The sequence below is a fragment of the Telopea speciosissima genome, chromosome 8 (assembly GCF_018873765.1).
Source record: "Telopea speciosissima isolate NSW1024214 ecotype Mountain lineage chromosome 8, Tspe_v1, whole genome shotgun sequence".
NCBI lineage: Eukaryota > Viridiplantae > Streptophyta > Magnoliopsida > Proteales > Proteaceae > Telopea > Telopea speciosissima.
In genome coordinates, this window is record NC_057923.1 from 5184443 (window position 1) to 5197718 (window position 13276).

The 13276-nt window shown below is 40.9% G+C and overlaps 1 protein-coding gene across 4 annotated transcripts in view; it reads right to left on the reverse strand.

Moving 5' to 3' along the window:
* Positions 1–13276, reverse strand: part of LOC122671073 (protoporphyrinogen oxidase, mitochondrial) — a 64343-nt gene that overhangs the window by 33592 nt on the left and 17475 nt on the right. For all 4 annotated transcript variants that reach the window (XM_043868169.1, XM_043868166.1, XM_043868167.1 and 1 more), the window contains exons 7-10: positions 12882–12970; positions 12069–12105; positions 11780–11845; positions 11011–11051 (exon numbers count right to left, since the gene is read on the reverse strand). In XM_043868169.1, the coding sequence (XP_043724104.1) occupies positions 11011–11051; positions 11780–11845; positions 12069–12105; positions 12882–12970 (233 nt within the window). The remainder of the gene's footprint in view (positions 1–11010; positions 11052–11779; positions 11846–12068; positions 12106–12881; positions 12971–13276) is intronic.

Genomic DNA, 13276 nt, shown 5'->3' on the forward strand with positions numbered 1-13276 from the left:
TGTGATCAGCTTGACTTTGAGTATACCCATTCTGTAGGAGGGCTTGTCTAAACCTCTCAAATCAAGCCTTAGGAGAATGTTTGAGTCCATAAAGAGCCTTCCTAAGACGACAAACTTTCCCATTGTCACCAGTAAGCTTGAACCCAGGAGGATGATGCATATACACCTCTTCTCCTAGGTCACCAAGTAAGAATGCATTCTTCACATCAAGTTGGTACAATGGCCAATCAAGATTTGCAGCCACTGAGGGAAGTACACGGATGGAGTTGTGATTGGCCACTGGAGCAAAGGTCTCCTGATAGTCAATGCCATACATTTGTGTATAACCCTTAGCGACAAGTCTTGCCTTATACCTCTCCACAGTACCATCAGACTTGAACTTGACCGTGAAAACCCATCTGCATCCAACAAGGGTCCTCCCTTTAGGAAGCTCAACAAGGTCCCAAGTATGATTCTTTTCAAGACCTAACATCTCTGTGTTCATTGCTTCTCTCCATTTTGGATCTACCATAGCTTCTGCTACATTCTTGGGAATAGATATGGAAGAGATAGCCACAGAAAAGGCTATACCTGTAAGCATGGTATAAAATCTCGCGATATATCGCCATATTTCGTAAATCTCGACATGTCCGAGATACGAAACACTTCCAAAACAAAAAAATACAATATCTCGTCGATATATCGTGATATATCGTGATATATCGACGATATATCGTGGATCTCACGATATATCGCAAGATCTCACGATATATCGCGAGATATTGAAAAAGTGACAAATAGTGTCACACTAAGGCCCCTTTTATACCATATTTTGCTCTTGGTCGATATTTCGACGAGACCTGCTGAAAATCAATTTTCTCTCTTCTTCCTCATTTTTGCTTTTCTTCCTCCCTTCCAAGCCTCATCCAAGCATTGTTGAAGCTCCTTGTCGCCGGGAAGACGTCGGAGGGTCATCTAAGCTCATCATCCAAGCCTATTTTCATTATTTAAGGTAAATTCTATTTCTCTAAAACTATTTTTTTTTTTAAAAACTTTGTACAAATGTTGTTGGATGTTGATGATATTAATATATGTTAGACACCGGAGGCCGATCTACAGCCTCACGGTGTCGAAATTTTTTTCCCATATGTATTTTTTTTTTTTTTTTTCTGGTTTTAAAAATTCATTTTCCTACAACTAAAATAGGAAATAATTAGGGGTAATATGACTTGGATGGTAATGAATTAAATATATGTTAGACACCAATGGCCGATCTACGGCTTCAAAGTGTCGGATTTATTTTTCTGCTCTTAAATAATTCTTTTAATTTTCAAAAATTAAGAAAAATATATAAAAAATTAAAAAAACAGAAATAAATAAGGAAAAATATGAGTTATAAATTTAAAAAATAATGAAAAATATGAAAGTTATTTCTATATGTTTTGAGATGCATTACATGTATATTATGTTTACTAATTATTGGTTTTGTTGTGTCAGGTCAATACTTATATTAACATTATATATAAAAAATTGGTTTTAATTATGTGAAAAATATAAGGGTTAAGGGAAAAATATTAAATAACTATACAAGTGTATTAGTAATCTAAAAGTGTCAATTGAAGTGCATCTACATTAAGTTTTTTAATTATTTGTGTTACTTACATTGCAGTAAACAAGTATCATTATGGCGGATCGTGATAGACAACGTGCGAAGGGCAAGCAAAAGGTGGGGGAAAGTAGTCAACAAAGGGGGCGGAGGGAACAAAGAGAACAGAGGGAACAAGAGAGACCAGCCAGCCAGCATAGGGGTGACATTGCATGGTTACATGGTACTCCCATTGATGGGGATAAGAGAAAATCTATATGTAACTACTGTCACATGCAATTTATGGGAGGTGGGTCCAGTAGACTTAAACAACATCTAACTGGAGGATCTAAAGATGTTGTAGGTTGTCATATGGTCCCTACTGAAGTAGCCAGGGAGATTGGTGATAGTTTGAGCGGAAGAAAGATGAGGAAGGCTGACAAGCAAAGGATAAGAGAACAACTTGAGGATACAGTGAGGAGTTCGATGGGAGGAGGAAGACGATACAATGATGATGATGATGATGACTCCTCTGATGATGATGATGATGACATTGCAATACCTGATGACATACAAACAGCAGAGGAGGCTAGGGATTTTAGGCGGACTGTTTCAAGGAGTAGAGTAAGTTTTCAAGATGATCAGCAGAGACAAAGAGTATGGGGTAGTGGAGGAGCTAGCAGTTCTGGAGGTCCTAGAACTTTGAATCCTTTTAAAAGATCACAAAGTGTGAGGGCAACCCCAACACCTCTACCAGTACCAGTACCACCATCAACATCTGATCCTAAATTGCATAAGAAGAAAGGAAGCAGTCAACCCAGAATCAAAAGAGCATGGAAGGGGATGAAGGGATTGGTTAAAGAATCAATAGCTAAGTGGATGCTATACCATACCATTCCAGCAAACACTGCACAAGGCCCCCATTATGATACCATGATAGATACCATTGCAGAGGCTGGCCCAGGATTCAAGGGCCCTACCCCATATGAGGTAATAAATGTTTATCTACCTCAATAAAAGAGTGAGATTGATGAGTACATTAGTGAGATGAGGAATATGTGGGAGACATATGGGGTGACTATAATGGCAGATGGATGGACTGGGCCTACAAGAAAGTTCATCATCAATTTCATGGTTTATTGTGATTGGAGGACAGTGTTCCTCAAATCCGTGGATGCATCCAAAGAGATAAAGGATGCAAAATATATTTACAGATTGTTAAAGGAAGTAGTGGAAAAAGATGTGGGTATTGAGAATGTTGTCCAGATTGTAACGGACAATGGAAGTAACTTCAAGCTGGCCGGTGAGAAGATGATGAACAATAGTAAGTACCGGCTCTTCTGGACTCCTTGTGTAGCCCATTGCATTAACTTAATGCTAAAAGATATGGGAAAGTTAAAGTTGGTGAAGACTGTGGTTGAAAGTGCAAGACAAGTCACCAACTTTGTATACAACCACTCCTATGCACTCAATCTATTGAGGGAAAAATTGTGGGGTGACTTGGTTAGGCCTGGCATCACAAGATTTGCCACCAACTACATTGCTCTCAAAAGCATTGAGACAAAGAAGGCCGGGCCGAGAAGCATGTTTGCTTTCGAGGAGTGGTTTGAATGGAAGGGTTCCAAGGCGCAAATGGGAGGGAAGCACAAACAACGATGTCATCCGAGGACTTCTGGACCAAACTAAGCAAAGTGGTGAAAGTTTTAGAGCCGTAGTTAAAGTTCTACATGTTCCGACTCGCTCGAAGGGCCCAACCATGCCAATCCTATATGCGCAATAGACTTGATGAAAGATAGTGTCTATAGTGTGGCTCCTCAAGAGCAAACACTTCTTAGATATCATAAATGCTCATGGGAGAATCAACTTATGCATCCACCGCATAAGGTGGTGAGTAAATTTGTTTTATGTTTACTAATTCATAGTATTATTATTTACTAATTACTATGCGTTTGATAATACCTCTATTCTATATGTCATATTTCAGTATACTACTTGAACCCTAAGTATCAATATAACAATAGGCTTGGGTTGGAAACTCAACTTATTGATCTTGTGAAACAAGTAGTGAAGAAGTTGGAGCCGGATGGTGCACTACAAGCAATTTGCAACAATGAAGTGAGTTCATTTGGAAACTCAACTTATTGATGCTTTCAAATAAGTAGTGAAGAAGTACTTACTAATTTTCCACATGGGTGTAGATCAAGGTATTTAGGGATGCATTGGGAAGTTTTGGAACCGAGGCTGCGATCTAGGCGAGCACGTGGTGATCTTGGTAATTCTTTTAAGTTTTAAATTACATATGTATTGAAATTTAAAAGTTGAAAGTTGAAACAACATTTGACGCATGTCTTTTTTGTTATAAACTTGTAATGCAATGAATGGTGGGTGTTGTATGGGAATCGGCTGAAAACTTAAGAAGAATAGCAATTAAAGTCCTTGCCCAAACATGTTCGCATCCGGTTGTGAGAGGAACTAGAGTACCTTTGCGCTCATCCACTCCAAGATGCGCACGATTGGGGTCTCAACGCTTATCCGACATGGTGTATGGCACTACAACTTGAGGCTGAAACGCAACACATACGCATGGGACATGAGGGACAGAGGGGCACCATTGATCTAGCTGACATCTTTCAAGTTGACTCAAACGATGAGGACCCTATTGTGGATTGGGTGAGGGATAGAGGTGAGCCAGTGTTGGATGAGGAGGGAGGTAGGCCCGACCCCATGATAGCTTCTGAGATTGGTGTTGATGTGGACGAGTATATGGCTGACGAGGGTCAGATACATGCAAGGGAAGCCTCACCCATACAATTCCAGCCCACTGGTGGCAATGTTGTTGATGATGAAGACTGGTCTAAGTCCTCAAATGATGATGATGATGATGGTGATCTTTGGTGGTGGTGATGGTGATCTTGGTGGTGGTAATGCTGGTGGTGGTGATGTTGGTGGTGGTGATGCTGGTGAAGAATTTGACGGCATGCGAGAGCGTTATGTGGTAGGCCAGGAGGCCCAGGATACGGCACCTGTAGAGCCACTCCGATTAACTGGAGAGACAGGTTTGATCATGCCACACAAGATACGGACCACGGAGCACGTGCCCCGCACCCCCACCTCGAGAGGCCCCTACATACATACAACAAGAAGCGTAGGGGTCGACAAACACGATTGCAACCTGATCACATGGACATTGATAACCTATCTAATTGTGGTGGTTTGAGTATGGGTGATAGGGAGGGAGGACCGACCTGGACATTGGCGTGCCCCATCTTTTAACGCACACGCCACTCCATTGGCATCGGATTATGGTGCATCACAACCTTACGGTGGATATGGATATGGATCATCATCATATGGCGATTTAGTGGGGTAGGGGACTATGACTACCCAGTCCCAGGGGACATCTGGATCATCTTTTGTAGATAACATCTTTGCATACCCTAGCGGACCTAGCTACCAACCTCACCACCATACATGCAGCCAATGCCATCGCCTCTTGCGCCGGCGCCAACATCATATCACAGTGGATCATCTTCTTCACGGACTGGATCGATTGGTAACCCTAGTTTATATCCTAGGATAGGTTACCTACAGTATGTTGATGATTCCATTTACGTGACACTTGTGGATGACTACACTCGTTTCTTCTCCGATTCTATACCGTGGTCCACATATGTCCTTCAAACAGAGAGCAATGGACGTCGACTCCATGAGGCATGAGTGGGATTGATCCAGGGAGGCACAAAGAACTACTATTAGCGATTTAGCACTTGTAATTTGTAACTTAAGTTGTGATTTCATTAATCTATGTGTATTTAACTATTTATACATTAGGGTCGGCGACCGTATGTCAATCAAGGGTGCAAGCCCAAAACACCAATTTGAATTCACATTTTTACAATTTTATGGTTTAAATGTGTTTATTAAGCTTAAATAAGGCTGTCCATGAAGTTTTAGGCCTAGATATGGCCAAATACCCCCCGAGATGGACCCCCGAAATATTGCAGAAAAAATGCAATATTTCGGTCATATTTTGCGATATCTCGGATATTTCGGATATCTCGGTAGGCCCGAGATACCGATATATCGCGAGATATAGTACTATGCCTGTAAGGGAGATAGAATCATAGGAAACAAACTTGGCAATGGGATTAGTACATGCCCTAGTGCCCTTGCGGTGGGCAATAGGAATATCAAAGTCTGAGGATATAGAAGTAGAAGAAGGTATACCCATCTCGATGGATGGAAGTTCAGGATGAGGAGACGAAGAAGGGTTTTGGCAGGTCTACTTTATAGGAAGCCATGAAGAAGGATTTCTTCTGGCTTTCGTATATACCAGTAGCTCCCCCTGTTCTCTGTTCACCTGTGCACTGGGAGACTCCCCCTCAACAACAGTATCCACAGAACTTTTCTTTCCCTTGTCAATCAAAAAAGGAGAAATAGAAACAAGGGAGAAGAGAGGAACTGAAACAAACTCTGGAACCTCTTCACCCTCAACACCACCTAGAGATGAACACTCCCCCTGAAGAGGTGACTGAAAATAAGGAATAGTTTCAAAGAAATGGACATCTTTGGAGAGAAGCCACCGACGTGCAGGGGGATGATAACACTTATAACCTTTGGATGTGGAGGAATACCCAAGAAAGATACACTTTAAAGCCTTAGGATCCAATTTAGTACGGGCAGATTTGCTAATATGGATATAGCAAATACACCCAAACAGCCTTGGTGGAAGAGAGAAGGAAGAAGATCAGGGAGGTAAGACCTCAAGTGGAACTTTGAAGTTCAAGACACTGGACGGCATATGATTAATAAGAAAGACAGCCGTTAGTAGGGCATCAGACCAAAAAGTTTTGGGAACATGCATAGTAAACCAGAGAGATCTAGCCACTTCAAGAAGATGGCGATTTTTGCGTTCAGCCACCCCATTTTGTTGTGGGGTATCAACACCGGCCACCTGATGAATAATGCCATGGTCAGAAAAAAAGGTTTCCAAACCACTATACATAAACTCCCCACCCTTGTCAAAACGGACACCCTGGATCCGAGTATGAAATTGGGTATACACTAACTCATAAAAAAATTTAAATGCAACATGGACATCACTCTTGTGTCTCAACAGATAAACCCAAGTAACCCGAGAATAGTCATCAATGAAAGAAACAAAGTAATGGAAGCCGCGTAAAGAAGTAACAGGGGAAGGTCCCCAAACATCAGTATGGATAAGATGAAAAGGTGAAGTAGATCTATTACCATTAGATGCATAAACAGTTTTACAACTTTTGGCGAATAGACAAGGTTCACAATGGAAAACATGAGTGACAGGAAAAGAAGTAAATAAATGAGGCAACAGTTTCCGCATAACAGAAAAGGAAGGGTGCCCCAAACGACGATGCCAAAGCAAAATATCCTCCTGAGTATGTCCACCTCCTTGCCCACAAACATAGGATTGGGCTTGCACAACAGGGGAAGCACCAGTCTCCAAAACATATAAGCCATTAGCTTCACGACCACTGCCAATCACCTTCCTCGTCACCAAATCCTGAAAAAGACAATGAGTAGGGAAGAAGGTGACAAAGCAGTTCAAAGATTTAGTCAATTGGCTAACGGAAAGAAGGTTAGTAGCAAAGTTGGGAACATGAATGACAGACTTCAAGGGTTAAAAAGGTGTAACCTGGATATCTCCCTTACCAGAAATGGAGGAGAAGGAACCATCAGCAATTTTTACCTTATCTTTCCCAGAACAAACAGAATAGGAATTATATAGCTGAGACCTACCCGTCATATGATCCGTGGCACCCGAGTCAATGACCCAAGGCGTGGTGCCAGAGGAGGAAGAGGCCTGCAGTGCCATGGAAGTAGGGGCAGCAGAGGACCCATCAAGGTGAGCTACAATGCGACGAAAGGCAGCAATGTCTTCTTTGGATAGGGATGATGAATCAGCTTCAGTGACCCCAACATGAGCCTTAGGCCCCTTCTTCCGCTGTCCCTTCAGTCCCCCTGAGGAACCAGGAGAAGGCTTCCCATGAAGATCCCAGCAAAAATCCTTCGTATGCCCAGATTTGCCACAATGGTCACAGAGAAACCGGCCCTTCGTAGAGCCCTTAGCAGCCCCCTTATCAGCTCCCTTACTGGAGTCCTGAGGGGTGGAAGAAACAAGAGCAGAGCGCTCAACAGTGGGATTAGGAGTAGTCCCCATGGCACCCCTACGGGTCTCCTAACTCTGTAGATATCCACAAACCTCCTCAAGGGAGGGAAGACTTGGTCGGCCAAGGATTTGTACCCTAAAAGGTTCAAATTCAGAGTTAAGGTCGCCAAAGAGAAATAGGACCCTCTCTTTCTCAAACAACCGGTGCACCTTGACCTCATCCTCAGGACACAACTGAAGATCTCTATAATGATCATACTCCTCCCACAAACCCACGACAAGAGTATAGTACTCAGAAATGCTTCTATCACCCTGATGCAGGCTAACAATCTGTTGGAGAAGTTGGTACACCTTCGTAGAATCCCCAACTCTATCAAAAATACGAGCCACTATCCCAAATGGCCTTGGTAGTCTCCTTGCCCATAAACCTCCTGGCAATCTCAGGCTTCATGGAGAAAAGAAGCCAAGCCATCACAAGAGAATTTTCAGTGTCCCAATTGGGATACCCTTGCTCGGTGGGAAGGGGAACTTTGATGCTGCCATTTATGTACCCCATCTTGCCCCTACACCAAAGGATCAATTTCATGGATCGGGACCAATCAAGATAATTGGTATTGTCCAATTTGACAATGGGAAGCTGCACATTTGGGTTCTCATATGAAAGGATTGGGGAGGGTGCAGCCGTAGGGTCTGGAGATAAAGGTAGGTCTGTTTCAACATTTTTGTCACCCATAGTGACCCCAAATCAAACACTTGAAGGGTCCAAACAACAGTACTTCAAGCACACAACTTCTCCTCAAACACAACAGTCACAAAACAGAGGAAAAAACAGAGGCAAGAACTGAAAAAAGGCCTGGAAAACGTCAAACTATCAAACTGCAGCGGAATGACAAAGACAAACCTTCTTCAGCAAAAAACGATGCCAAGGAGCCCAGAAACAACAACCAACAAAGCTCTACTAATGAGTTTTGTCACTTCAAGAACCCCAGCTGGCAGAAAAAGTTGCAGAATGGGTCTGGCCAAACTTCAGCTTCTATCCTTTGATGCTTCAAATAGATTTGAGATGATCCAAGGAAAAGAAAAGGGACTTCCAGACGAAGCTACAGCCTCTGGTTGTGCTCCATTTGGATATCAAACAAGCAAGAAACAGCTGTGTGAAGATACCACAAGAGTACCTTCGAGTACCAGCAGAAACCAGAAGATGGAGGCTAGCCCTAGCCTTCCAAGCAACCTTCAAACACCTTCAAACTCTAGGAACAAACTGCTCTGATACCATGTTAGGTTTTAGAGTTGAAGGAGAAGGAAGAAAACAGCTCCAAGAGAGCTAAGAGTTCAAACACGATTCTTGGGGTAAATGTGTTATGTCTCTAAACTAGAGACTAACAAGCTTATATTGAAAAGAATGTAAAATTACACTGAGGCCCTTAGCCTTATACAAATGAAATATAGAGTACATAAGCAGGGGTTATGTACATATATACCCCTGATACAACTATTCTTAACAATAACTGCATTGACATATTGAATTATGGTTTTGGTTGTGAGGAACATTGAAATGTGAATGTGATTTAGAGAAGAGCATGGTACACATATGCATAATTATTCATTTGTGTTGAGCATTGTCATGAGGGTTAGTATGACTTTGATATGGACTTTGTTCACACTTTCAACCATGCTCATAAACATCATACCTAGTATGCATGTGGCTAGAGCATACCCTGTACTACACCCCTTACCAACAGGGGGTCAGGTGTTGGTTAACCGATGGTCACAGCCGAAGTACTGGCAGTATCATTCTCAAAGATCGGTGTCTGGGGAAACCCTACACGGCATCAAAACCGAGTGAGAGCTAGGGTTATCTTAAAGGGGGTTTGCCGGACAGTGATAAACGTCTCTGGTAGGCTTCCACTGTAACACTAGTTACTGTAGTACCCAGCATAAGACTTAGGCCAAGGTACTAAAACTCGGGTCTCGGTACCAACTTGACTCTTGGAAAAACCGAGACGAGTCAAGATCTCGATCTCGCCGAGTTGGTGCATTTTTTTTTTTTCAACTCGAAGCCTCAACTTTGGGTCAACCCGAGATCTGGACCCGAGATCCGAGATCTCGCCAACATCTCGCCGAGATATGTCGGGTTTTGTCCAATTAGGTAAGGTATTTAAATGGTAGGTGGGTTAAAATAATGGGTCGAAACCGAGATCCGAGATCCGAGATCTCACCGAGATCTCGCCGAGATATTGCACTTTTGAGACTCGTAGGTAGTCTCGTCTCGGCTTTTCCAAAAACCGAGAAACTCGGCGAGATCTCGCGAGTTCTCGAACTATGACTTAGGCCTTCTACTTGTTAGGTATTGTTGATGATGTTAATATCGAATCATGCATAAATCATGGACTATATGTGTTTGTTTGTGTGATTCCACTCATTGGGCTCCGTAGAGCTCACTCCTCGATATATCTCTTTTTTTTTCAAATATAACAGGTGGCGTGGCGATGATGGATGTGGACCCTTCATCCCAATTTGTTGTCGAGCAAGAAGCAGACATTGGAGGAGCTGAGCAGGATGAGCATGGTGATGCATGCGTCTGTGTCAGTTGTGCCTTCAGTGGCTATGGTCTGATTTAGTTGGTGTTGGATATGTTAACACAATCTCTTTGGTGTAAATATTCATCTTGGAATATTATGTAGATATAATGGATGTAAAGTACAAAGAACTGTATGTTACATAGACTCTACTATTACAACATAGAACTCAATTAATGATGTTTATATTATAGTATTAATCTTCTGCTGCATTACTCTGATTCGCTTAATGATTATTTGATTATTAACTGTGAGGTAGGCCACAGAACTGAGATCCTGGTGGTTTTGGGAATGTCAGTGGACATTCAGTCACATAACCCGGGTTAGTTTGGGTGGGGTGTGACATTTACTGTGCTTATCTATCTACAAATAATCAACTCTTGGGCATGGTTTTGGCAATTGCCAAACAACATTTGTTTCACTGAAAATTTTTAATCTAAAAAGGTAATACCCTTCAGTTTTAATTTAATATTGGCAAAAACAAAAGAAAAAGGAGCCAAATGAACGAAATACAGATTGAGGATCCTCTGAGAATGAAGTACATGACCAGATCCAATAACTCCAAGAAGATTTTGGAAACTCCATTCTAAAGAAATCCAAACCAACCTAAGGTGCAGGACATCGGCATGTGATATTCCGTATTTTACATTAAAGGAGATCAGTGAAACTACTAATGAAATTTTTTATTTTCTAACTGGGGAAACAAGTTGCAAGGGACTTACTTCCTTTCCAAATTCCATAGCTCTGGAAATGCATGGCGTATCTGTAAAAACAAAAGAGAAGTTAACTACTTTCGTAAAGCATAAAATCTCAGGTCTAGGAACCCAGACCATTGTAACTCGTGAAATGTTATATGGTTAGGTGGGTCCCATCTAAAAGATCGGATGAAGCAAAAAAATCAGAATATATCATACAAAGATTTGGCTTTTAAAAAAATTGTTTAGATGGTCAAGAAAATTTAACTAGAGCCTCAAGAGGTTTCAAAGAGTAACATTGAGATCAGATGGTCAAAAAACATACTGACTTTCTTACATGTTTGACCTTTACATTGGGATATCGTCAAATATAGGTCCTGGTCCTTCAAATGTCTGACACATGGCATGTTATTGGGGGCCCCAATCCTATGTATAGGTCCTGTAGCCCCATATTTGAGATATTCCCTTTATGAAAGAATATTGAGGAAATTTTAAAAAGACTGGCAAAAGAAAGAAAAGAAGTTTAAAGTAGATTTAGGCGAGAAGAAATGACAAAAACCAAATGAAAAAATGTCCACAGAAATGAGAACTGTAGCATAAAATGCCAATACAGGATTAATTTTGTTTAATTCTTAACCTCATGCATAAAGATGAAACAGTACACTTCCAGAAGTTCTGCGTGAGCCTTATTTGCTAATTCTGTATTACAGTAAATGCCGATGCCAACGCCAATGCCAAGGCCTCATAGTGCAAAGATTAAGGAAGATTGAGCACAGAGTATGAAGACATTACTCACAGATAGCGACTCAGGATCTCCAGCACTTGACCCCGCAACAAAAGGGTCGATGAGATAATCAACAACCTTACACACAAAGGAAGAATGGTTAGTAAAAGCATTGGAAACTGCCAAATCTGGTGGGAACTAAATCCTTGGGAAATTGGACCCTGCTGCATGTATTATCAAGCCAGTAAGAATCTAAGAGAACAAAATTCTTTGTGTAGGAAAGATTAAGAACCAAGGAAACACTAACCATAATCTAAGAGAAATAAATTATTACAAGAATACAAATAAAAAAACTAAATACCTCCTGCCCAAAATGGCGCTGAAAGAACTCTCCCACACTGCGGATAAAGAAATAGTCAGCTCAAATCTCCATGGACCGAACTGGGAAGATCTCTTCCCCAGCTTCCAAAAAAGAAATAAGCAATATATTATTGTGACTTGACAGGTATCCATAACTTGCTGTGGTCATTCACTGGAAAAATCTATTTAAAACCCGTAAGGAATCAAAAGAAAAATCCTTGAAAGTCCAGGTTCTATCTCCTGAGGAGGAAATCATAAATCTAATCAGCCTATCAATGCAGTGATCCATCATACACAAAATCATATATTCATATGTAATGGAACGGTAATTGTTACATGGTTGCCCTTCCTTGGTACTGACTTATCCAGCAAGCAAACTCATTGGAAGCTCTAAATTCTAGAGCTAGAGTCCAAAGAAACAGAGTTAGTTGATTCCTCTACGCAATTCAAAATCCATCAGAGAGATACTTCGCAAAACTCCATGATTGCCGTAGGAATACAAAACCAAAACAAGGAAATTCTCAGTTAAAATCATCACAAGAGACAAAACTGGCCCTTCTTTTTCTTTTCCTTTTTGTCCCATTGGTACCTCTTACAAGTAATAGTTGGATTGGCTAACTATATTTATTATGGAAGCAGTTGATGAAGCTTAACTTTAATTTGATCCAGAAGCATATAAAATGTTGCTACATGTAGTTTGGATTAAAGTAACATCATCACTAAGTGCACAGACATGATGCATAAGTTCTGACATTAATAATAAGAAACATCACAAAGAGTGGGCTCTAAATTGTAGGCAGGTTGGATTAGCTACCTTTCATGTAAATTTTCATCAGAGACCTTGGAGAAGTTAGTCTTCTTTGAAGAATCTTTCCATAAAAATGGCTCCAAAATTATCTGAAGCTGAAAACATGAAGATGCAATTATAAGGGATATACTCCCAAAAAATTGTAATGCCTCAATTCGTCCTCTAAGCTTAAATACTGGATACATGAAAGAGCGTGCAAGTTGTGTCTTGGAACAATTTTTTTATTATTTTTTCTTCTAATTTTTTTTTTTTTTTAAAAAAAAAACTTTGAAACTGAAACACAAGAATCGTATGGAATATTCGCATTAATAAAATTGATGCAAGATAGAAAAGTCTTTCAATTCTGCCCCTTCTTGCAAAAGAAGACTCCTAGATAAAAAAAACTAGTATATCTTCCTCAT